Raw genomic sequence first — 24,328 nt, 5'->3', positions numbered from 1 at the left:
ATGGACCCCATGTTTTAAGGAAGTCGTTTGATTTTCCTTTATCTGTCTTTTTTTTTGGTCAGTTAAGAAAAATGAACACAGCATCCATTCTGTGCAGGACTCTGCAGCGGCGCGGGGAAGTGGGGAGTGGAGCACTGGTGTGGAATTCTGGTCAGAGCTGACAGGACCAGAGAGCAACACTACCAGCCCAGTGAAGACAGCTCCTGAAACACAGTTGTTCTGGGATGTTGCCGTGAACGTGCTGCATACACAATGTTAACAGAGCCAATAAAGATCAAACAAACAGGCACTCTGAAGGACAGCTATGCTGCTGCCCTCACCAGCCACTCCTTCCTGCAGAAATAAAACTGGACCGCAGATTTGCATAGAACTGACTCGCCACTTTGCATGTGTCTGTGTGTGTGAGTGTGTGTGGTTGAGGGCTTGAGGGAGTGAGAAAACGCAACGAAACTAAACAATTCCCAAAGTAGCACAATACAACCATTTTAGTTTTAATTCAACTACAAGAGGTTTTAATAGGTTGTCCAAAAATATAAAAAGTGTTTATATAAATCAGGGTGGCCAGCTGGCCCTGCTACTCCTGGTCTTTGTTCCAACCCTGTTCTAATGCGTTTAATTGAATCAATGAATCCTCCACCCAGACCCTGAAGCTTTTAATCCTCTCATCTTACCTGGAGTGGAGTGGCCCTCCAGGATCGGGACTGGAGCTCCTGCTAGAAAGGGAAGTTGAGTTGACAGTAGTGGGGTAATGTTTGGGGGCACACCTCCCGTTCAGATTGAGGAGGTCCTTTTGTTTGTGTCTTAGTACCTCTGTGTGCGGTGCTGCTGGGAGAAAGCTGAGCATCTGAGATTGAGTCACACCAGCCAGTAACTTGGCTGTCAGCGGGCTACAGAAATATTTGTTATTAAAATGTGCTTGTGAGTGTGTTGTTTCATTTTTGGCTCTCTGTATTATTTGAGAGCCCCTGGCGGGCTTGCAGTACTGCGCTGTCGGCTCTTGCTCTGCAGTCAGACCCCTTCGTTCTGTCGAGTGTCTTCGTGATGGTGATTAATGATCCCCGAGCAGCAAGCCACATTAATATGCCAGCTCACAGCTCTTTTCATTTAGGTAGGAAGCTGTTAGTTAACACCAGCGCCGGCTGCAGCTAAAGGTCACATTTCCATCAAAACCTGAAGGCACTGACAACAGCAGGAGGGCTGAGGGGTGGGCAGGAGTTATAGCACTTCTAAGACAAAGTGTAAGGTAGATAATGCCGCCTCTCCAATTTGGGTTAAAGATGTTGGAGTCTGTGGGCTGACAAGATGAATCAAGCCTTGGAATATATTAAAATATCCAGGAACAAGGAACCATGGAAGACATGCAAGGAGACGAGCTTTACGATTAGTTAAGGTGTCGAACAGATCTGGGAGATTCATATTTGTTATTCCCAGTGGGAACTAAGCTGGGAGTGGAATGGCCTCAGGGGAAAAAGAGATTTCGAAAGCCCTGAGTTAAATTATTTTATCAAACATGTACGGACACAACGCAGTGCAGAGGAACCACTGATCCCTTTCACTCTGAGCCTGGAAAAGTGCACAGAGCCAGGCTTCAAAGCAAGGTTTCTCCTGCACACCGTCTATAGAGAAAGACTGAAGTAAAGAGCTGGTAGATTACAGTCAGCTCTGAGAAATGAACATGTTTCAATCTGAATCTGCACAGTGCTGTACCGTCTCCGGTGAGCTAGAACACGCATGAAGGAAACCGCTGCATCTGCCGCTGTCTGCCGAAATGTGAATTTGCCTACTAGTCTGACACTTTCTGAAGTTATTTGGTGATGATGATGAGTTTGCACAAGGCAGGACAGCATGTTGCAGAGTTCAGAGTGATGATGAGTTTGCCCAAGGCAGGACAGCATGTTGCAGAGTTCAGAGTGATGATGAGTTTGCATAAGGCAGGGCAGCATGTTGCAAAATTCAGAGCAATCATGCATCTTCTCCTAGTCTGAACAGCCCATCCTGTGAAAAGAGTGCTGAAGGAGAGAACTGGACGACTGTGTGGCATCCATTTAACAGATCTTCTAAACAGTGTCAGATCTAAACACTGTTGCCTCACAAGTCAGTAAACACCTGATCCCTGAAGTGTGATATGCTGTTACTTGAAGACACAGACCGATATGCAGAAAAACGAAGGAGTTTGTGCGTCTAATCTCACAATGCTCTTAACTTTATGCATTCTTCTTGCTCTTTTAGCCCCACTTTGAATATTATTTCTGTTTCAGCCACCAGTAGAGTGCGCAAAGTGAATTTGTCTACACAGGCATTTTGCAGTGACACACTCCTTTCGTTATTCCTTTAGCAATCTGACTCTTTAAACAGAAGGCGTATTCATTTTATTTCAATATAAAAAATCTAGCTCCCGGGTTTTTTTTTTTGTTTTGTTTTTTTTTTTTTTGTTATTTTTTAAAAGCTCTCTCTCTCATGCTGACCTCGCCTGGGCATCTCTGCCGTGTCTGTCACACATGTGAAAAACGAGGTCCGGTGACTGCTGGCCGATGTTTTATGTAAATCATAACTAAATTCTGGCTCACTGTGTACAGTACCGGTCCAGCAAGTTATCTGTAAAAAAGCAAGTTCTGTGAAACCTCCATTTTCTACGTCTTGAACTCTGTTACCATGACAGCAGCCAGACTGGCCTAGGCATAGCGGCTCTTCTTGGCTGGAACGTACCAAACTTCCCCGCAGCCGAGGGGAACTTTCAGCAGCAAGAACACAACCGAAAACAAACAGCGACTGTAAACGCCACACGAAGCAATCAAAGCAAACCAGTACAAAGCCAACTATCATACGTATTTCAGGCTGAACCCGTTACGCACCGCAGGCTGAGTGAAATGCGTTATTAATACAGGGTGACAGTTTGTCGGATGCGCCTGGCTTGCTGCTGCTGCCCCGGTGACGCACCCCTAGCTGCGCAGCATGGCAGCCGAGCTCCACGCCCACCCGCGGCACAGAGAGAGGGATTCCCCTAAAATGGTGGCACGTCTTTATCGTGTCGTACTAGCGACTCGGGAAGCCGCGGCAGCCTGCACTTAACCTCCGCCTGCCTTCTTGCACATTGTTAGTCTTTCTAACTTAATGAGCTGGCAGTTTGTGTATTTCATTTTTAATAAATCTATTGTCTTGTTCTATTTGTTGCATTCACTTTCGCTCTCCGCCCTACTTACTACAGACAGTATAGTACATTTCGCATTGAAGCAAGCATAAAAGGTAAGTTGTTATTATTATTATTATTATTATTATTATTATTATTACATACTTACATTTCATTGTGTAGCTTAATGCATTTGTATTTTGCACGGTATTCGCTCAAGTTAGAATAAAGAGGGTAGTGTACTTAACATGTGCGCAGACAGACGCATGTTCTGCGCTGCGAGTGTGCAGTCAGTACACATGTAACATGTTTAAAACTCGGAAGTAAGTTACTAAGTCAATATTGGTCTAATTTACGCGCTGTCATTTGTATATTGACACGAATGGGTGATACGCAGTAAGTTTTGAGATGCGCGCATTCCGTTTGTTGGTTTGATTATAGTTGTGCTATGAAGGGTGATTTTGATCATGTTGTTTTAAAACGACAGTCTTTATTTATTTATTTATTGGTTTGTTTGTTTATTTTATTTATGTGTTTATTTTTACCACGTTGTAACATGTCCGACAACAAAACATCAGTTAGTTTCTCGTTTGAAAGGTGTGTAGTACAGTAGATTATTTATTACATTTTTCAGTGGTTATTAAATGTATTGAATTTATGAATTGTTACGCGCATAAATTGTATGTATTATTACAATGTAAAATACTTTAGAATGAACGCATTACCTATAGAGAAGTAAGCTGCTGTACAACACGCTGTGGAGCAGACAGGCAACTCGCTGTCATGTTCAAATACTTAATGTCCTTTAAAACAGTCTGTGTGACTTTGCTGCAGCTGCATGCATGCGGACCCAGTCTGGCTACGCGTGTGCTGGCTTTATTTACAGCATACAGCAGATCTCTGCTCACAGTCTGGCAACGGAGGTGAGGGGTGGGGCTCAGGCTTTGTTTTCTTACCTGTGGTAACCAGGTGGCTGAGTCTCTAGAGAAGAAGAGGACCCACTCCCGTGATTACACTGAGAAGCACTCCCTAGCAGATGGGAGGGACTTGGCATCCTAGCCGCTTCACCCCTGCCTTATTTATTAGTGATCGTGCACTGTTTTATTGAATAGTCTCACTCCCAGAAGGGCCGCCCTGTCTCTCCCAGTCCTGTCTCTCCCAGACCCGGGTCGGTTTTGCTGTGCTCCCAGCAGCTCCCGAGCTGGAACCAGGCCTGGGGCTAATTCCTGTTTTTCAATTCTTTTTAAAAATCAAATTTTCAATACTGGTTCCATTCGAAGGAACTGGCGAGAAGCACGTTATAACACGAATAATTCTGATTGTAATTTTTGATCAGTGATGTGTTGGAATTGACTTGAAGCGAATTGGAATTGGGAAGGGATTTTAAAAAGGAATTGAAATTGACCAGACCTTGCTGTCACCAGTGCGACCTGCCTCCCTGACTGCCTGCCAGCCTCTTGGCGCTTCAGAGCCTCCCCGAGCCTGTAGCCTGCTCCTGCCCGCCAGTCTGCAGCGTGCACAGACTCCAGGCTGTGTCCTTGTTGGCACCTGAATGCCCAGCAGTAATTGAAGCGCCAGGATGGTGTAATCCTGTAATTAGAGGGAGCTAACAGGCCGTGTCGTGTTTAGGATGGATCAGGTGTCGGCCGCGGGGATCGTGTTCCTGATCGTCCAGCCCACCCTCTGCCCTGTTTTGTTGTCACTCGCGTGCATTCGAAGACGCTGTGTATTTAGAATCTGTGACCGACACAGATCTGTAACATTCACGCTCCAGTCACACCCGCAGTACTGACAAGGAGCTGCGTCATGCGTTTTGACTAGAAGTCTTTTTATAGGACTTAAGGTTTTTTTAAATTATTATTTTATTTTTTTTTAACCCCAAAATGACGCACGCAATAAATTATGTTTCCGATATATACAGTACATGTGAATCGATCTTTATTATTTTGGACGTTTTCAGTGTCTTGACTGGGATTACAGACAATGGTGCAGATCTCCCATAATACTCCAGCTCTTGAACAGTAATATTTTATAACAGCGTCTGGTGCTTCAGGTTATGCGAGGGTGTTCCTGTGTGTCAGGGGTGCCGTCTTACCTCTCCTGTGGATGCCTGGGTGCCGTGTTCTCAAAAAGAAAAAGAACTGCTCTTTATAAAATCAGCAGAACGCAGCCTTCTTGCGCCGCTCCAATACCACTATGTGACCCTGGGAAGCTGAGCACGTGGCTGCCTGCTGAGACCGTGACCTCTCTGATCTGCACTTTCACTTTTCCCTGAGAGAGAGAGAGATTCACTCACACACGCTTTAACCCTTCACCCACCCTGTAGCTCAGTGTGGTTCAAGGGGAGCGTTGACTAGCTTCACTTTCCCATGATACCACAGAGTTGTGACTCTGCACAATACAGCCAGGGATTTGACCTTTTACAACAGATTCTTGATCTTATTGCTGCGGTTTTGCTAGGAAGCACCCTCCCTTTTGTAAATGCAACATTGATCTCAAAAGGCATTATGAGGCTGCGCTAACTGGACAGGCTTTAGTTAAAGACCACCCCCTTCCTTTAAGCACTCTGCTGCTAATGTGCCAGGGTGGTGAGGATGTTCTTATCTAATGGGCTGATTGAGATGTGATATCCCTGAACCCACACAAGAGGATCTCACCTCAAACATCTGCTTGCATTGAAGCACCCTTAAGCCAGTCCCACTGCCTGTTGATTTGTTCTGACTGCATACATATGTACAGTAGGCTATAGCTGACCCTGTCTTGTGTGGCTTAATGTGCACCTTCTCGTGAGCAAATAAAACAAGACTATCCCATGAAGAGACCGGGCCAGCTGTACATGGCAGAAGCAGTGCAGGATGTAATAAAGCACTGTTTCAAGTGGCAACGAAGCAAACGAGCAACTCGTCGGATGCGATTTGCAGGCCTCACGTCGGTCGGGAGGTTTGCTTGTGTGTGCTTCCGAAGGACAGGCGAGCAATGTCTGTTTTCGGTAGAGGAGGGGGGCTGCGTGTGAGTGGGTGGGAGGAAGCAAGTGTGAAAGAGAAAGGTGTCTGTTTGCATGTGTAAGTGAGAGAGCAGGCGCAGTGCAGTAGCCACTGAGTGCTCCACTGCATGTTTCTGTGAGCGTGTGTGAGGGAGGAAGGGAGGGAGCCTCCCCCAGCCCACTGCTCCTGCTTGATTGGCTCCCCCTGCAGAGAGCGGGGCCTTCCCCCTAGACAGAGCTGGGTATTTTGGCGGCACATCTGAGTGACTGACTGACTGGCTGAACTACCAGTCACCAGCATTACCCTCCACAAGCCCTGGGCTGGTGGGTTGGTCTAGCTTTAAGACAAACAAAAAAGTTCGTAATATCTGCAAGGGAAGCGGTTAAGCTGATTTCCTTTAGCCAGCCTGAGTGTTTTTTTTTTTTAAGCGCGCAGAGTGATGAGAAGAGGGGAGCAGGGCTAGGGAATGAGAGAAACGCAGCTGCTGCTTGTGCTAGTCTGGGCTCACACATTGCTGCAGCGTCACACAATCTGCAGGCTCTTCTGAATGGGGAAGCAGGCAGGAGCAGTTGCATGAGGTAAAGGGATTACAGTAATGCCTCGCCCTCTCTCTCTCTCTCTCTCTCTCTCTCTCTCTCATGCTCTCACTCTGGTCAGCTTTCTTCTTTACCCCGTAATGCTCTCTTTCTTCATCCCCCCTGCTCTCTCTCTCTCGCTCCATTTCTTTTTCTGTTCAATTTTTCTCACACTCGCTCCTCTCCTTCAACTTGCCTGCAGCATGTTTTCTGCCATGCGTTTGCCAAACAGGATGCTCCATGATGTTTTTTTTTCTTTGTGTGTTTGTTGAATCGCATCAGGGTCGTGTCTCTACAGAGATCAGCATGTGTAGCCAGGTCTGCAGAGAGTAAACCAGCCGTCCAAGGTCTGTAAACTTCAGTGTGGGACTTATAGCAAGATCAGACTCTATTTAATTGTTTTTTGGTTTTGGTCTAACAGGATATGCAGTAAGGGAGAAACGTTATGGTTGCAGAAAGCAGTGTGTCTTGAAACTGAAAGATTACAAAAAATGCAAACTAAAAAAACTAGCTGGGAAAAGTCAATTCGTTACAGCTAAGCAGGTCCGCTTGTTTGCAGGAGTGTCGTGTTTTAAACCTGTTTCCAGCAGCACAGCCTGCCTGGTTTGCCATTATAATTAGGCGGCAAAAAGACCTCTTGATTCAGTGCCAGTCCGTTTTTGGCGCTCCGATCTCGAGCACAGAAATCACAATAAAGTCATAAACGTTTTCAGAGATAAAGACGGCAGATGTCTGAACCTGTGCGGCATAGTTTCAGGTATAAAAAAAACAATTTCATGAGTTGATTTTTAAACTAACGAAGGGGCGTACTGCAATAGCGTGGAAGGAGTCTGGCTGTGAAAGTAAAAGGGTAACAGCAGTATGAGAGAGAGAAATAAAAAGGGTTACATTTGCATTCGGCTATCTTCAGAGAGAGAGAGAGGTAGAGATAGGGAAAGCAGCTGCAAAGAGACCTTTGTCTTTCAGTTTGCATTTTTCTTAACTTCTGTTTGTTTTCCAAACCTGGCATATACAGTATCAAGGCTATGCCTAATGTGCTATTTTAATGTGCTTCGGAGCACCGTGTGCAAATATCTAGGTCATTTAAAAAAAAGTGCCAGCAATTTATTTTATTAAAAGGAGGAAGTGGAGAGCATGCAATGACATTATGTTTTCTAGGTGTAAGGCTGAAAAACTACAGCCTGCCAAGAAAAGTCTTTGTCCCTTGACAGCAAAGGTGATGTTTGTGATATATAAAACATTTTTATGTTTTTGTCCAGGCATTGACATTTTGACATTACCCCTGGAGGACGCAAGCAACGCTCGCTCGTGCTTTTCGAAGCTTGCAACTGATTAACCCCTTAGGGTTTTTATTTTTTTTTTAATTTTAAGACCACCTTTTGTTTTTAGATCTCGAAATGCCATTCTGAACAACAGGTGATCTGAACTGAAGCACAGAGATAATTTCCAGGGTTTGTTTTTTCTTTATTTCTGTACATATAACTGCATTGTCTGTAGCTGGGTCAGTGCTCAGCTTTAGCAGTGCTTGGAGGTGCCATGTGCAAGTGATTTGTATGGCTCTGCTGATATAGCTGTACAGTAGATAAGAGTTTCTTTTCTCATTGGCTATTGAGTTTTCCTTGTACTTGGACAGTGGTATACTATATATATATATATGTGTATATATATATATGCCCATTGTCAGTCCTGGTGTTTGCACAACAAGTACAGCACTCCCTTCTTTCCTGCATGTAAAAAAAAAAAACAATAATGTGAGGTGAGGGTAGTCAGTTCGTTTTGGCTCCCTACACAGTAAAGCAGAACATGCACCATTTATTGTCACACAGCCTTGCCATATGCATGAATCGTGGCGCTGTTTGCATCCCCGTTTCGGACTTTAGATATACGGTAATAGTCATTGCACAGCGTGCCTGTTCAGCATGCCGAGTTGGTGAGTGATTAAAAAGTAATTCGATCTTTGTGACAAGTTGCGACAAAAAGCTGTTGCCGGTCCGGGAGGCGTGCTTCCTGAAGGGATTGGCTTTGCTGTGTCTGCTCGCTGCTTTGGTGTAGGCACCCGAGATCCTGAGCCGTGGCAACAGTTTACCTGCAGTGCAGGCTTTCAGCAGCCACAGAGCCCTCTGGCTTAAGGCCGCTGTAACGTACACTGAGGTTAGTACACAGCTTTACGAGTGTTTAGAGCTGCCATGCACGGTACAGGACCGCCGACGATAGAGCAGTTACTGGAGTTTGAGAAGGAGAAGCTGGTGCGAAACCGTTTCAGTTCCCCAGTCGGTGGTCGAAAAAGGGGTTTTAAAACTTCGGTAAAGAAGCAGCAGAAAAGGGTGCTTGTACTGGATTGCTTTCATGCTGTGTAATGTGTTAGTTTATTGGATTGATTTGCAATAGACTATTGACATCCCCGTTGCTTGATAGTGAACCTGCAGCTGTGGGCTTGGAGGAACCAGGGAATAGCACGCACGACAGTCTGTGGGCTCTTTGTACAGCTTGTGAGAATAGGGCTCCTCACAGCATAGAGGTCAGTTTCAGGGATTCCTAACTGCTTGGCAAGAAGTGAACCCGCTGGCCTGATTGAAACGGTTGTACCTGCTCTATGTGGTGTTGGTGTTTCAGAGCTGATCACATGTCTGTGTAGCTAATCACAGTATAGAGGGCTTGGGGGCAGTATTAGAAGTGGCTGCTAGCATGCTGTCAGTATGGCGTTGGGTCCCCTGTGATGGGCATGCTGTGTGCAGCAGACTGCAATCCAGCAGGGAGAGGCTCTCTGTATATTACAGTGGAGGGATATTTCTTTTAGCTCTTTTGTGAGGAAGGCTGTGATTGCCATCAGATCTTAAAGCGTTCGGATACCAGTTCAGGCCATTGAGATGAGGTTCATCCACGTGATTGGAAAAAAAAGCGGTTTTGTCGCCATCGCCTGATTCTTAGCAGTTCTCTTTTTTCTATTTTTAGTTTTCTCAATACGCAAGCTGTAAATGCAGATTCTCACTTCCCTGCTAATTTTGCAACATTAGCCGCGCTTTTGAGTTCTGCTTCCCTCCACGCTACATACATCTAGAATCCTTGTTTGAAAACATCGGTAATGTACGTCTCGCTGTATACAAGTCACACGATGCCGTAGGCCTAACACACGTTGTTTTTAGAGAGAGAGAAATGAGCAGCACTGAGGGCAGAGAGAGCCATGCTGTGGACTGCAGTGTGCTGGACTGCAGTGTGCTGTAATAAGAGCCATGAGCTGGTGTGCAGTGTGCTGTAATAAGAGCCGTGCCCTGGTGTGCAGTGCGCTGGACTGCAGTGCGCTGGTCCGCAGTGTTCTGTAATAAGAGCCATGCGCTGGTGTGCAGTGTGCTGTAATAAGAGCCGTGCCCTGGTGTGCAGTGCGCTGGACTGCAGTGTGCTGGTCTGCAGTGTTCTGTAATAAGAGCCATGCGCTGGTGTGCAGTGTGCTGTAATAAGAGCCGTGCCCTGGTGTGCAGTGCCCTGGACTGCAGTGCGCTGGTCCGCAGTGTTCTGTAATAAGAGCCATGCGCTGGTGTGCAGTGTGCTGTAATAAGAGCCGTGCCCTGGTGTGCAGTGCCCTGGACTGCAGTGCGCTGGTCCGCAGTGTTCTGTAATAAGAGCCATGAGCTGGTGTGCAGTGTGCTGTAATAAGAGCCGTGCCCTGGTGTGCAGTGCCCTGGACTGCAGTGCGCTGGTCCGCAGTGTTCTGTAATAAGAGCCATGCGCTGGTGTGCAGTGTGCTGTAATAAGAGCCGTGCCCTGGTGTGCAGTGCGCTGGACTGCAGTGTGCTGGTCCGCAGTGTTCTGTAATAAGAGCCATGCGCTGGTGTGCAGTGCGCTGGCCAAGTAATATTCCTGTACGACGTCACAAGACTTATTGGTCCTCAGTCCTCTCAGTTGGGGGCGCGGGGGGGGGTGGGGCGGGGGAGGGGGTGGGTGTGGGGGGGGGGGGGGGGGGGGGGGGGGGGGGGGGGGGGGGGGTGGGGGGGGGGGGGGGGGGGGGGGGGGGGGGGGGGGGGGGGGTTATGCAGAGATATTTTACAGTGAGAGGCCAGAGCTGGGTATGGCACTTTCACTTGCTGTTCTGGCTCTACTGTCAGCAGCAACTGCGTAGCAGATCAGGCCTGTGTGTTGACCTAGAACATAAGAAAGAACGATTGCCAGCTTTGCAGAGTGGAAGGGAGCAGAGGCAAGTTGCAGCCTGTGGATCTGGGCTAACTGCACTGCTGGTAGATTCCAGGGTTACTGTGTCTCTATTTACTTTGTGCAGTTTACTGTTTTATCCTGTAGGATTTTCAAAGCATTACTGCAGTGCTAGACTCTACTAAATGTGTGGGCTCTCAGATCCCCAGTTCTGAGTTCTCTGTACAGTACTGAATTTGCTGGCTCTCAGATCCCCAGTTCTGAGTTCTCTGTACTGAAGTGGCTGGCTCTCAGTACACTGTGAAGGGCTTACCCTCAGATCTTTTCCTACACCATATTGAATTGGCTGACTTTCACCGGATGTTTGTGTGTGTGTGTATATATATCTAGGTGTTTGAGTTTGTGTGCATGAGGTTGAAAACAGCCGGGGGGGTGGTTACTATACCCTACTGCTGTGGCTCTATGCGGAGAGCGTGTGAACGGGCCTGTCTGCAATACTGAGAAGGTCTGACTCGAGCCTCCTGGAGCCACGATCTGCAGGTGTTTGGATCGAGTGACTGGCAGACAGACAGCAGGCAGTATGAGAGGGATAGGGAGGGCTGGGTTGCAAAGAGCATTGCTATGGCCAGGGGAGCATGGTGACTGACACAGGGCTGAGTAAGGTGACCCAGTTTCATCCAGCAGCCCTGTCGCTGAGCATCCCAATCTCCCCAGAGCAGACTGGAAGACCTACACTGTGATCTCTGAAGGACAATAAGAGACATTCACAACTGCACAGTACAGTTACAGGTTCCTCACCCCATCGCTGGGCACAGCAAGAGGGGTCATGCACTGGATACCCTTGAAGATAATTAGGCACTGTCCCAGACCGTGCACAGTCCTGTCTGGAGGGTGCTGCTATAGAACAGCTTTAGTGCAGGCAGATTTTTTTTAAAGAAAAGCATTATTAAATCCTTACTTGTTATGAGAGTAATGGGTCTTGCATGACTCACAACTAACATTATTGTTCACAAGTCTTTTTAACAGTGTGACGATAGTGATGCAAGTATGCATAGTCTCCTTAACCTAAAACAGGCAGTTTGTAAGTCACCTCACAAGTGCAAACTGTGTACTGATTCAGTGCCTGTACCACAGTATGTGAGGCTCTTGGGAACCTTGTAGTCTGTTTAAAATGGGGGTAGTTACCCTAAGTAGCACAGGACCTCCTCCACACTGTGCAGAGGTACTGGTCTGAGAGGTTGATGATCCTGAATCATAGCACGTGTTGTGGCTGTTGAATCAGGTTCATATTTTCTCTGAACACACACATTGCACTGTGCTGCAGGGCTGGTACAGTACGCTAGAGGAAGGACGTGTAGGTTCTGTTTGCAGGTCATAGTCACCGTCTGCCTGTGGTCTTGTGTGTTGCCCGTGGCTCTCGCTGCAGTGCGTTTATGTGTTCCGGGGGGGGGGGGGGGGGCGTTGAGAAGTCCGCTACGCCTGACAGGGTTTAAGCACACAAGCACGAAGACTGGCACACACAGACTGGCACACACAGCGTTTGAGACCGGAGGATCGTTTAGCAAAGAATATATACCCCCCCACAAGCAGCAGCCCACACACAAGAACAGGTTTTATGGGTTGCGATCTACTGATCAAACCCGGGAGAAGAAAGACAGTAGGAGTCACTACTATTGGTTCTTTTTTTGTTTTCATTTTGTTTTGTAACCCGATCAACTTACAAGTTAAGATGTCCTGTAAAAGCAGTGGAGTGGAAGGAAAGGGCAGGAGACATCTTCAGAGGCGAGTCTGCTCTTGCAGATCGGAGTAAATCGATATATTTAAAGCAGTGTGTGCAGTGTAAGCAGCAACCCAAGACAGGATAGCTGGAGTGGAAGAATACTCCTGGTGGCTGTGCACAGCATGCATGCATTCTCAAGAGGCTGTCCTTTGTAGAGGTGTAACTGTTCACAATGCAGAGCACATCACGCGACATGCAGGTCGCATTGCAGTGCGCATCAGCATAGCTCCACTCAGAACTGCACACTGCTGAGCTCCTCTCGTGTGCCTGTTGCACAAAGTGTAGAAACGTTTGCATGCTTGATTTTCTGTATTATTTTCCAGGGCAGAATGATACAGAATTGCCATTGTTTATAGAAACAGAAGTGCATACACACTGTTGATGTGTGTGTGTGTCTCTCTCACACCCACATACACATGTGCTTACTTTCTCACACACACACACACACACATGCTCACTGACTCTCTCACTCTGTCATGAGGGTCAGACAGTAAGAAGTTATTTCTCAGCAGAGTGGTAGATCCTTATAGCCTGTCCTCTCTATAACATAGTTAGTGAACAGTTTGTGTAGGGCGCCAGGGCACCTGCAGGTTTAAGGAATTGGTTTGATTTTTAAATAACTCGCTATGCTGATGGGCATGAGACGCTAAAGAAAGAAAGGGGTGAATTACAGCATTGTTGTGTGTGTTTGTATTACAAAGCCTCCCGAACGGTTCCTTTGTTCTGCTGTGTGCTCTGGTGGGTAGGGCTGTGTTCATAAGGCTCACTGCAGTGCTATCTTGGGGCTTGTGTCTGCTGCACCTTTCACTGGCACAGGGCCACAGACTGAGACAGTCACATGCTATCTGGAGCAGTCACACAGAGGCTGGCTCTCTCTCTCTCTCTCGCTCTCTCTCTCCCTCTCTCTCCCTCTCTCTCATCAATCTCCCCTTTCCTGCTTTCTCTCCTCTTCCTTTTGCTATCTATCTGTGTGTCTGTCTGTCTGTCTCTCTGTCTGATTGCCTCTTCCCTCCTTCACCCTCTCCATTTCTCCTTTAACAGTTTCTGCAAAGCTTCTATCCCATTTCCTCTGCACCTCACTAGATGCTTTGTTTCCCTGAACTCCAGTAATTAAATCTGGCGACGTGTTTCAGTGTGTTTCTGTCCCCTCCCCTGTTTCAGTGACACAGTGTCTGCAATGTAGCCTCCAACTTCGTATCTGAGTTGCATAGATATAGCGTCAATACACCAGAGAGAGAGAGAAAGTCTGACTGTTTTTTTTTCTTCCTTCTGTGCAGCGGGCATAGCAATGTGAGTGTCTGCCAGAGAGAGGAGAAAACAGGGAGAGAGAGATCAATATGAAAGAATCCTCTTTATTGGTCGATTGCCTGGTATCTCTCTACAATGGCGCTTCTTATTGGCCTATGCCTTGTACCATGCGCAGCAGCAACAGCATGTGGAGAAATGCCCTTTCTCTCTCTCTCTCTCGCTCTCTCTCGCTGTTTTTTTTTTTTTGTAATATCCACTACAATGGCTGCTGACTCCTCTGAGTCGTCACTGCAACGTTGCTGTCCGCGTCGGAGGAGGCTTTCCTCCTTTTTGTTTCAGATAACAAGCCTCTACAGCAGGCAGCATCGCTCGGCACAGCACACTGTCTGCAGCTCAGCTTATCACAGCTGCACCAGGGAGTTACTGCAGGGAGGCTGTTAGACAAACGAGAAGAGAGTCTGCCTGCCCGCCCGCCCGCCTCCCCGCCTGCCTGGCTTTTTCCTGTCTGCTGGATTTTCATTTGCCTTAATCCTGATCTGATAGACAGACTGACTCACTGACAGCCTGTTTGATTTTTAATAACGCCCTTTTCTCTCTCTCTCTCTTTTTTATTAAAATAAAAACAGATTGCTGGAAAGAAAAAGTGCCTTCTCCTGAAACAATAAGAAAGAGCGAAGCTGCCAGAGAGACACAGCCAGACAGCCAGTACAACCAAACAACCCTGCTCGAATCCCTGCTCTCTCTCTCTATCTCTCTGTCTCTCTCTCTCTCTCTCTGGTTTTTACTTTCTCTCTCTCTCTCTCTCCCTCCCTCTCTCTCTTTTTGTGCTCGGTTGGGGAATTTGGCCTTGTTCGCATCCATTGCTCATCCAGACAGCAAGTCATCCATTCTCTTGCCGCTGATCACCGGAACTGGCATTTAAGGATTTTTTTTTATTCTGTCATTTTTTTGTTGCCCTGGTTTGGACAGCTTTTTATTTATTTTTGTGTTTTTGGTTTTTTAATTGTCGTGGTGAAGGACAGCAGGGAAGAAAGTTGTTTTTGGCTGTCGTCACTGTGTCCTCCCTGCCTGCCTGACTGCCTTTCTTGGTTTGTTTATTTTTGGTTTTGATGTTACTGGTGAGACTCTGAAGGAGAGAATGAGAGGAAAACTGAATTAAAGGATAGAAACAAAGAAAGGAACTGAAGTAGCTGTTCCCCAGAAGAGGTGGAGGAGTCAGGGTGCGGGTTGCTGCATTAGAAAAGAAGAAACAACTTGTATTCATTATTTTTCTATTAAGTTAACTAAGCAGGACTTGCACCTTGTGTCCGACCCCCTGCTCACCCGACACAATGCGAAAGTGACTTAATCAAAACTTTCACTAAATGCACTTTCTGAAGAGCTGGACTCTCTATTTCAATCCCCTGGAAGATATTTCATCTTCCTAATTGGGGAAGAAATAGTGCAAGGACGTTTCGGTGTCAGATCATTTTTCTTTGTTCTTTGTTTTCAACCAAAGCTACAAGCTAATCACACTTTTATCTTTATTATTATTATTGTTATTATTATTATTTTTCTTCAAACAGTCGTGCCCAACTTGTTTGTTATTTTTTTGGGGGGGTGTGGAAAGAGAGGGGGCCCTTATTTTGATCCCCCGTCCCCCTGCACGCTGTGCTGTGACTCCAGACTTGTGCCATGGCTGTAAATGTATCGATGAGCCGTGACACAAAATGGCTGACGCTGGAAGTTTGCCGGGAGTTCCAGAGAGGCACCTGCTCCCGCTCGGACGCCGAGTGCAAATTCGCCCACCCGGCGAGGAGCTGCCACGTGGAGAACGGCCGAGTCATCGCCTGCTTCGACTCGCTCAAGGTAAGAGAGGCATGCCTGCTCCCTCCACGGCTGTGGGGCTGAGCTCCCAGCCGACACTGCCCTTCCTGTCTCTCCCTCTGCCCCCGTCCAGGGCTTCCTCTGTCCTAACCTGGTGTGTGTGTGTGTGAACGTAACTGAGTGTAAAGAATCTTTACCAGGCTCTTGTCTGAAGCCTTGGAGTCTGTGACTGCCGTTTCACATGCTCCGTCAACAGGGCAGCACGGATTGAAAAGAAATGTATTTGAGCCCCGGCTGAAACAAAACCCTGGATTGCTGGAGGTCCCCTGGACTGGAGTTGGGGGAGCCACAAATTCATTATATGATTTTTCCAGTGTACTCTCAGTACTTGGCCTTTTTTAAATGTATTTTTATTTTTTCCCTGCAGTCTATTTCAATTCTATAAATAATAATTCCATTGATTTAATTCTGTACATGTTGGTGCAATTGTATTATTATTATTATTGTTATTATTATTATTATTATTATTATTATTATTATTATTATTATTATTATTATTATTATTATAATAAGCTCAGATTTCCACAGAGTAGCCTTGTCCTAATTTTGGGGGGTGGTGAATCTGTATTGGCTAGGGGCTGGATGAGCATGCGCCCATCTCCTGGAAAGGGGGTACAAGGGTCGCTCAGCCCCCTCGCGTATCGTGACCTTTGTGGTGAGTGAGACAGCACTGCAGTGACAGCTGGTTGTCTGCGACGGGGTGTGCCTGGTTCTGTGTCTGGCTCTGTGTCTGGCTCTGTGTCTGGTTCTGTGTCTGGTTCTGTCTGCTCGGGACTTGTTTGCATGCAGGCCTCCCTGCAGAAATCAAATGAGAGCGGAAATGGCATCCGATCACCGCCTGACCTCATCCCAGCGAGCGCGTGTCCGCTGAGCCACCCTGGGCTGCTCCGTTTTGTGTTGGAAAATCCAGAATCCTTCAACAGTTCCGAATATGAACACGTTAGTGAGCTGGGGTGTGACAAACTGCAGGCTTTACAGTGAATTATCTTTTTTTTTTCAGAAGCTGAACGAGATGTCCCTAGTAGTATGTCTAGGAAGTTGAAAAATGTTTTTGGAGTTAGTGAGACCACACCTTCCCTGACAGTGGGTTAAAACCAGCATGTGCTGGTTTGTTGCTGGTTGAACGGGTCATTTACAGGCTGTGCATTTCACTGTAGGGAAGTTTTTTCTATAGTTTTTGGGATGTTTTTATTTTTTATGAGAATGCTTTGTGTGTGCAGGTTTTTCTGTCTGCTCTGGGAGTACTGATTTGTTTCCAAGCAGAGATGGCATGGACTGCGATAACATCAGTCCGAAGGTTCAGTTTCTATGGCCCAAGAATTCCTGGTATCTGAGTGTGTCGTGCTTTTTATTTTATATAAAGGACGGCTTCCACAAAAAAAAAGCAAGTTGTTTTGTGATGTGAGCGGTCTGCTAAGGGCTAAGCTGAGACCCCCATTTAATGTGTGACCCGAGCCATGTCTTTAACACAGGTGAATTCAAGAGCCTGGATAATCACCAGACTGCCAGTGTGTGATTATCAGAGCTTTCATCTCAAAATAGCCTCTTCATGCAGTTTGCCCTGTTTGCAGGTAAGGGATTGCAGTGAGGATGAGCGTGATCGCAGAGGGGAGGAGATACGATCAGCGCTGGACTGCTGTCACGTTAACGCTTTCATGCATGGTGACAGATAGAAAAAGCTCTCCTCCACTCTATAGGCACGATGAAATCATGTGAGGAGGTTGTTTATCCACCATGTATGTCATGCATGGAAGGGTTGTGCTGTACATTGAGTGAAAACACCTTATCCAAGAACAGGGTTTATACTAGGGGTGGGCACCAATGGCGGGGGTGGGGGGGGGGGGGGGGGGGGCAGATTTCAGCTGTCTGTAACAACATGTCATCATGTATGAAATTATATAATTACCCACAGTTTATAACATTTAATGATCAACCCGATTACATTTTTCTCAGTAAATTAGTTTCAGGCATTTAATATTGAAAAATAAGAAAAATATGCTTACAGATGCACAATGATTCAATCATTTTAATGTTTGAAAACCCTGGAAGTCGCCATGGATAAGGCGCCATAATATTCATAATGATGATGGAACTAGGGAATCCCCTTGGGGACAGTTAGTAGTTAAAACAGTAACTTGATTAATAAATGAGGCTCATAACATCTTCTGAAATATCACCCAAAAAGAAAAATATATATTACTGTCCTTTACAATGAAACATTCTCAGTGCTGGGTACTGTTTGTCTGCAAGGGGCTGACATGTAGGCTAATGCAAGTTAGTAGTCTAAATATTCTCCTAGAAATTAGTCAAATGCATACCTTAGCTCTTCATTGAACTGTTGCCAGGCAACCATCTTCAAGATGACTAAAAAAAGGCGTGTTGTGATTTCCGGTCTCGTTACACCATTGTTCTAAAGTTGTGCATCAACAAATTACCGTTACTTCCCTGGAACTAGCTAGATTTTCTAGTCCCAGGTTTATTTGAAGTCCTGTGGGTACATCTTTTCTTTTGCTGTATTGAAGGGCTTTAAAAATGTTATTATTACTTTTTTTAATTATTATTTTTACTTCTTGTTTAATTTCTGAGAGAAAAAAGATGAGTTGTAGTTTAGGCACACTACAAAAGCATTTAAATACCAGCGAGGTTCACTGCTGTGTCCCGTCATGCACGTTTTCATTCATGAAGAGACGAGAAAAATATTCACAGTAACGAAACACACTAAAGTGTATATATAATAAACCAACTGGATTAATGTGGAGAGTACTTTTATAAACTGACTGTGCTAATAGAATTATACTGACACACAAACACTGTATGCTAACTAACTGAAACCAATTACACGTTTTTAAAAATATAAGTAGAATTTAGATAAATAAATGGATTTAAATGTAATAACTCCCCTTTCTAATCACAGAGGTAGCTCTGTTTATGTGCATGCTGCAGAAGCACCATTGGCAATCGTTTTGCATTATTTTGAGATGTGCGCATGCTTCAGCGGTTCATTACTTGCGCTATTATTAATCTATTTTTAAATGTGAACTATCAGTATTATATATGAGATGTACTTTTAAATCATAAATGTATCTCTCAATAATGCAAAATTCGGCATGACACTGTACTTAATACTTTTAGAGGTTTTGTGAGTCAGCATTTACACACGCAGAGCAGCTGACTAATTACTTCCAGACTGGCTGAAGTGTGTGCCGTGAAGCACAGAGATATTGCAGAGCTGGCTGATGATGAATAGTGAAACAATAGAACACGAATATTGTAAAGGAAAAGCAACTCTAAGTTAAAGTAAGGTGTTGCTTTTCATATGTAAATGGCAACATCTATATAGGTTTGATAGTGCAAGTGTGTTATTATATTGCTGTGTTTTGGAAGACTTTGATATTATGTATATACAATTTTCATATTGTTGCCCAACCCAGTATATACATTTTGTATTAAATATTTCATCACTGAATTCCATTCTTCCTCATTCTATTTTGAAGCACTGTTAATGTTATCCCAGCCCTCAAGGTGATGATAACCCCTACCTGGAGTACAGATTGTGGTCACTTACAATGTCAGCAGAATTGTTTGCTGAAATTAGTTACCATTGTACTTCAGTAATTGAATTATAATTACCATTACATTAAAAAGTAACATAACAACCGCACACATTAATGTGAATTCCAGATAACCCAGCCATTAATCACTGGTACAGATACAGAAACACACTATCTTCACTTCCAGTGACATTGTAATTGCACAGGATGCTGATGGAGCCCAGCTCTGATGCTGAGGATACCAGCTCTCTGATAAATGAAAGCTGATGGAGAGGTGTAGTAGGCATGTCCCTTACTCAGCTGTGTGCTTTTGCCACACACCTATATAGCTGTTTCATCATCTCTCTTCATTAGGAAACCCTGGTGCAGACAGTTAACCTTTCTGCCAGGGGAGAAACAAAAAAAAAAAAAAAAAAAAAAAAAAACATGAATTATACAGCTGACTCTGGGCACCGAAATGACAGGAAATTGATTTTAATGAAACTTCGTGGACAAAAGCTTTTCAGACCGGCTCTACTGTGAACCCAGATTTCACACGGCTGAATCGATTACTGCAGTCTGGCTTAATTATTTATATCTGTGCACTGACGAGGCGCTGAGGACTCGCTGCGTTTCACCAGCTCTGAGTCTCTGCTGTGTCTGTGCTGATGGTCGAAAGCAGAGCTCTCCGGCCTTTTTGTCGGTGAGTGTCGGAGTCCAGAGAGCTCTAAGAGACAAAAAACAACAGGAGGTTGAACTGGACAACACGTCATTGAACCGTCTGTTCAGAGCGTCTACTCTAGTCTTTAATGGCTATAGACCCACTTAATAACAACATTGCTACATGCAATCTAAAAAAATATGTGCATGTTAGTATGGCGGTATTAAGCGCCGACAGTCTCTAGATTATTAAAATGTTTGTTTTTTGGGTTGGAGATGGAGGTGTTTATCCTCGGAGCGCAGTGTTGCACATTCACTATTATTCCAGGTCGATTCGCTAGTATAAATCATGCTCTCTTTCAGAATCAGGTTTCCATTCAGGTTTCTAGTCTGCTCAAGAAAGGTTGTAACTGCTCCAACTCTGTGTAGCTGAAACTGAAAAGGGCAGAGTCCTTAATCACCAAACAGAGCCGTCCCTGTTACAGGCTCGGCATTCTGCAGCAAATGAAGGAGACCTTTGCTGGAAAAGAGGAATGCTTCCAAAGATGCTTTTAACTGATTTGCACCCAGATCTTTAAGGCTGGTAATCCTGCTGGATGATCTCCTTGTGCTTTACTGGGGCAGTTTCAAGGTGATGATTGCCGATGCTTTATTTACCCAGCAGCTATGATCTTGGTGTCCCTCAGAGAATAGGTGCAGTCACTTTTTTATTAACTGTACTGATAGGTTGTGTCCCTCTCCCTCGCTCGTTCAGAGGTCCAGGCCAGGGCTCCATCTCTGTTTGCTGGCCACGAGGCTGTGAGAGAAAACATTGCCAGAGAGACTCCTGGGACTTGTAGTTTTATTAGGCAGGCTTGCCGGTGCTAGTGTAGATGATGCAATGCTTTCGTGTTCACAGCCCAGTTATTATAATACCTCACAGCATCTTATTAGGAGAGCGATGTGAGGTTTAACAAGAAATTAAAATTACTTTTAGCAAGGAAAGAGTATTCTAGGAAAGCACACATTTGTTTAGTGTTTCCCCCAGCTACAAGTGAATTGAATAACACAACTGCAACTTTATAAAACTACCTGAAAATCACTTGGTAGGCAGGTACAGCAGCAGCAGTTCAGTGGTGAATCGCTAGCTTTGTACCATTTAACATTTATTTCTTCCTTCCTCAAAAGCTGCCTTTTGCGCTGGCAGACTCGTTTTTGAAGTAGGGTCAGCAGAAGGCGTGTGCACAGAATTGCTGTGTAAAGAAGACCCATGTCCTGACTCATTAGCAGGCTGATTGGCTTAATTAACAGTAATATTCTAGTGTCTTCCTGGCCTGGCTTAGGAGCGTGCCATTACCGCCCCATGCCCTGTTCTGTCTGCTAATGGATCAGTAATGTAATGCCCTCCACTGCTAGGAAAGCAGTGGAGATGCATCTCCTTTTACAGTACAGTGAACCATACCAGAAGCACCCTGTTCAGTGGAATGCTTTTCCAGATCCGTTGACATTCCAGAATGCTATCCAATCAAGATTCCAAGCATTTCAATCTAGAAGCAGAATGAAAGCATCCCGTCTGCATCCTGCTCTCTAAACAATGAGCTGACAATTATTTTCATCAAGTTTGCTTAACACTGGTTTCACTGGACTCACCAAGATGAAAATCCCTCTGCTGTAACCCAGTCTGAGGTAGCTGTCCTCTCCCCCGTACTCATCCTCTCTGCTGGAATGATGTTTCTAACACAAAGTCTTTATCCACTTTGCAGTTATGCCAAGGCTGTGTCTTAGTTACAAGGCTGCTGTAAATTCCCTGCTCCTTTCCAGTAGAAAGGAACGTAGCAAGAACAAAGTATGAAATACAGCCACTGTAAACAAATGCCTTTAGACTGCAGATCAGCGTCACAGTGCAGTCCATCTCATGTCATTAGTAATATTCATTTAGCAGATTTGCTGTCCTGGTTATCTTAAGAAAGATTGCTGTTCTGTTCCAAGCGAACCTCCTGTTTCTCACATGGGAGCAGAAAGAGAGGGGGTGCTAAATCTCTCGTATGTTTAAACTTGATTGATGAAGTGGATCTGGAGACGACACAGTGCCCCTCCTGCCGCTACTGTACATCCTCCCATCTCCTTCCTGTTGGTTTGGAATGGAAGAGATTACTTCAAAATGTTGAACATATGGCAGCAGTTATGATAAAAAAGAGAGCTGAAAATTAAAATGAAAGTGCCTCAGATTTTGGACTTACTTTATAAAGGGGTGGGGGCGGTTGTTTCCTAAATGCTTCCCCAGAATTCTGCACGGTATTTAGAATTTGCAGGGTTTATTTCCACTAAAGCTGTGCTGGCTCGCGATTGCGTCAGTGCCCAGCCTGGCTGTTCTCTGCATACGGATGGTCTCTTCAGCAGCAGCAGCGAGGGGGGCTCTGAGAGAGGAATTGGGTCACTTTTCATTCGAGCCCTGATACACTGGAGTCTGGTTTGCTTTCTTCTGGGTTTGCTGTTGTGGATTTTCCACGTTGTGCAGCTGCAGCAGAGCTCCGCCTCTCCTCCCTGCTGCCTTGCTGGCCTGTGTCTTCAAAACATAGTGGAAAAGGTGTGCTGTACTGCTTGTCATACCAGTGCCAATACTTTCTGATAACTTTGTAATTTAAAGAAAGAGAGAACAGGTAGCAGACCACCAGATTATCAGCATACACAATGTTTTCGCTATCGGACAATTTTATTATTAATGCAGGAAAGCAAAACCCATTCCAGGAAATACTAGGCATGTTGAAACCTTGGGCAGCTTCAAGCCTCCGTGCTGAAAGAGTTATCTGTTTCCTTAGGCTTGTTTTTTTTTTTTTTTGGTCGTTACTTGGGGGAATTGTAATAATTCATTGAGTCTCATTGATTTAATCATCGCACTGCCCTTGGAGAGATTGATCGGAGTTTCTTTCTTGTGTATTCATTTCCTCTCCGGTCCGGGTTTGTCCTAGTGACTGTTTCTCGAAACTAAATTCTGAATTCAAAGCTTGCAAACCTTTTATAGTAGCCTCCAAGGACCGCCTCCAAGGACACACTCACACACACACAGGACCCTAAAATCGAGTTTTCTAGCTGTGACCTTGACTGGAGCTGAGTCACCCAATAAAAGATACAGAATTGGATTAGCAGAGTCATACAGAACAAGACTGTCCAATAAAAAGAGGTATCTTCATTTCTGTATTAGTTCAGATTTGTCATCCATTGCTGGGATCAATAAATCCCTCCCTGGCGCCTCTGTCCAGATGAGAGAGATATTACTGCTCCTTCTGCAGTGGAATGAGCCCTTGCTGTTTAGGGTTGTTCTGTTTTTTTTTTAATGCTGTGCTTCACTGTTCTTCTGTACTGACCTACTGAAAATCATCAAATAAAACGCTTCCGTCGTTACAAAGCTGCTTTACCATTCTGCATCAGGTAGCGAATTCCTTAGTAAAACCCTGTTTGAAATCAACTTGTACAACATGATTAGACTCACTCTGTGCATGGTGTACATGCTCTCAACATGATTAGACTCACTCTGTGCATGGTATACACGCTCTCAACATGATTAGACTCACTCTGTGCATGGTATACATACACGCTCTCAACATGATTAGACTCACTCTGTGCATGGTATACACGCTCTCAACATGATTAGACTCACTCTGTGCATGGTATACACGCTCTCAACATGATTAGACTCACTCTGTGCATGGTATACATGCTCTCAACATGATTAGACTCACTCTGTGCATGGTATACACGCTCTCAACATGATTAGACTCACTCTGTGCATGGTATACACGCTCTCAACATGATTAGACTCACTCTGTGCATGGTATACACGCTCTCAACATGATTAGACTCACTCTGTGCATGGTATACACGCTCTCAACATGATTAGACTCACTCTGTGCATGGTATACACGCTCTCAACATGATTAGACTCACTCTGTGCATGGTATACACGCTCTCAACATGATTAGACTCACTCTGTGCATGGTATACACGCTCTCAACATGATTAGACTCACTCTGTGCATGGTATACACGCTCTCAACATGATTAGACTCACTCTGTGCATGGTATACACGCTCTCAACATGATTAGACTCACTCTGTGCATGGTATACACGCTCTCAACATGATTAGACTCACTCTGTGCATGGTATACACGCTCTCAACATGATTAGACTCACTCTGTGCATGGTATACACGCTCTCAACATGATTAGACTCACTCTGTGCATGGTATACACGCTCTCAACATGATTAGACTCACTCTGTGCATGGTATACACGCTCTCAACATGATTAGACTCACTCTGTGCATGGTATACATGCTCTCAACATGATTAGACTCACTCTGTGCATGGTATAGACGCTCTCAACATGATTAGACTCACTCTGTGCATGGTATACACGCTCTCAACATGATTAGACTCA

General features: G+C 45.2%; 1 protein-coding gene across 9 annotated transcripts in view; it reads left to right on the top strand.

Moving 5' to 3' along the window:
* Positions 1 to 2,971: 2,971 nt before the first annotated feature.
* Positions 2,972 to 24,328, top strand: part of LOC121295485 (muscleblind-like protein 3) — a 36,067-nt gene continuing 14,710 nt past the window's right edge. For 6 of the 9 annotated variants that reach the window (XR_005946933.1, XM_041220145.1, XM_041220147.1 and 3 more), the window contains exons 1-2: positions 2,972 to 3,243; positions 14,484 to 15,705. Coding sequence is in view for 8 of the 9 variants with exons in the window: in XM_041220145.1 (XP_041076079.1) it covers positions 15,532 to 15,705 (174 nt within the window). In the remaining variant the exon portion in view is untranslated. Of the gene's footprint in view, positions 3,244 to 6,539; positions 6,690 to 6,877; positions 7,034 to 14,483; positions 15,706 to 24,328 lie in introns of those variants that run through there. The other 3 variants (XM_041220141.1, XM_041220140.1, XM_041220142.1) reach the window with 3 other exon arrangements.

This window comes from Polyodon spathula, chromosome 20 (genome assembly GCF_017654505.1).
Source record: "Polyodon spathula isolate WHYD16114869_AA chromosome 20, ASM1765450v1, whole genome shotgun sequence".
Lineage (NCBI taxonomy): Eukaryota > Metazoa > Chordata > Actinopteri > Acipenseriformes > Polyodontidae > Polyodon > Polyodon spathula.
This window is presented reverse-complemented; position numbering and strand designations above follow the sequence as displayed.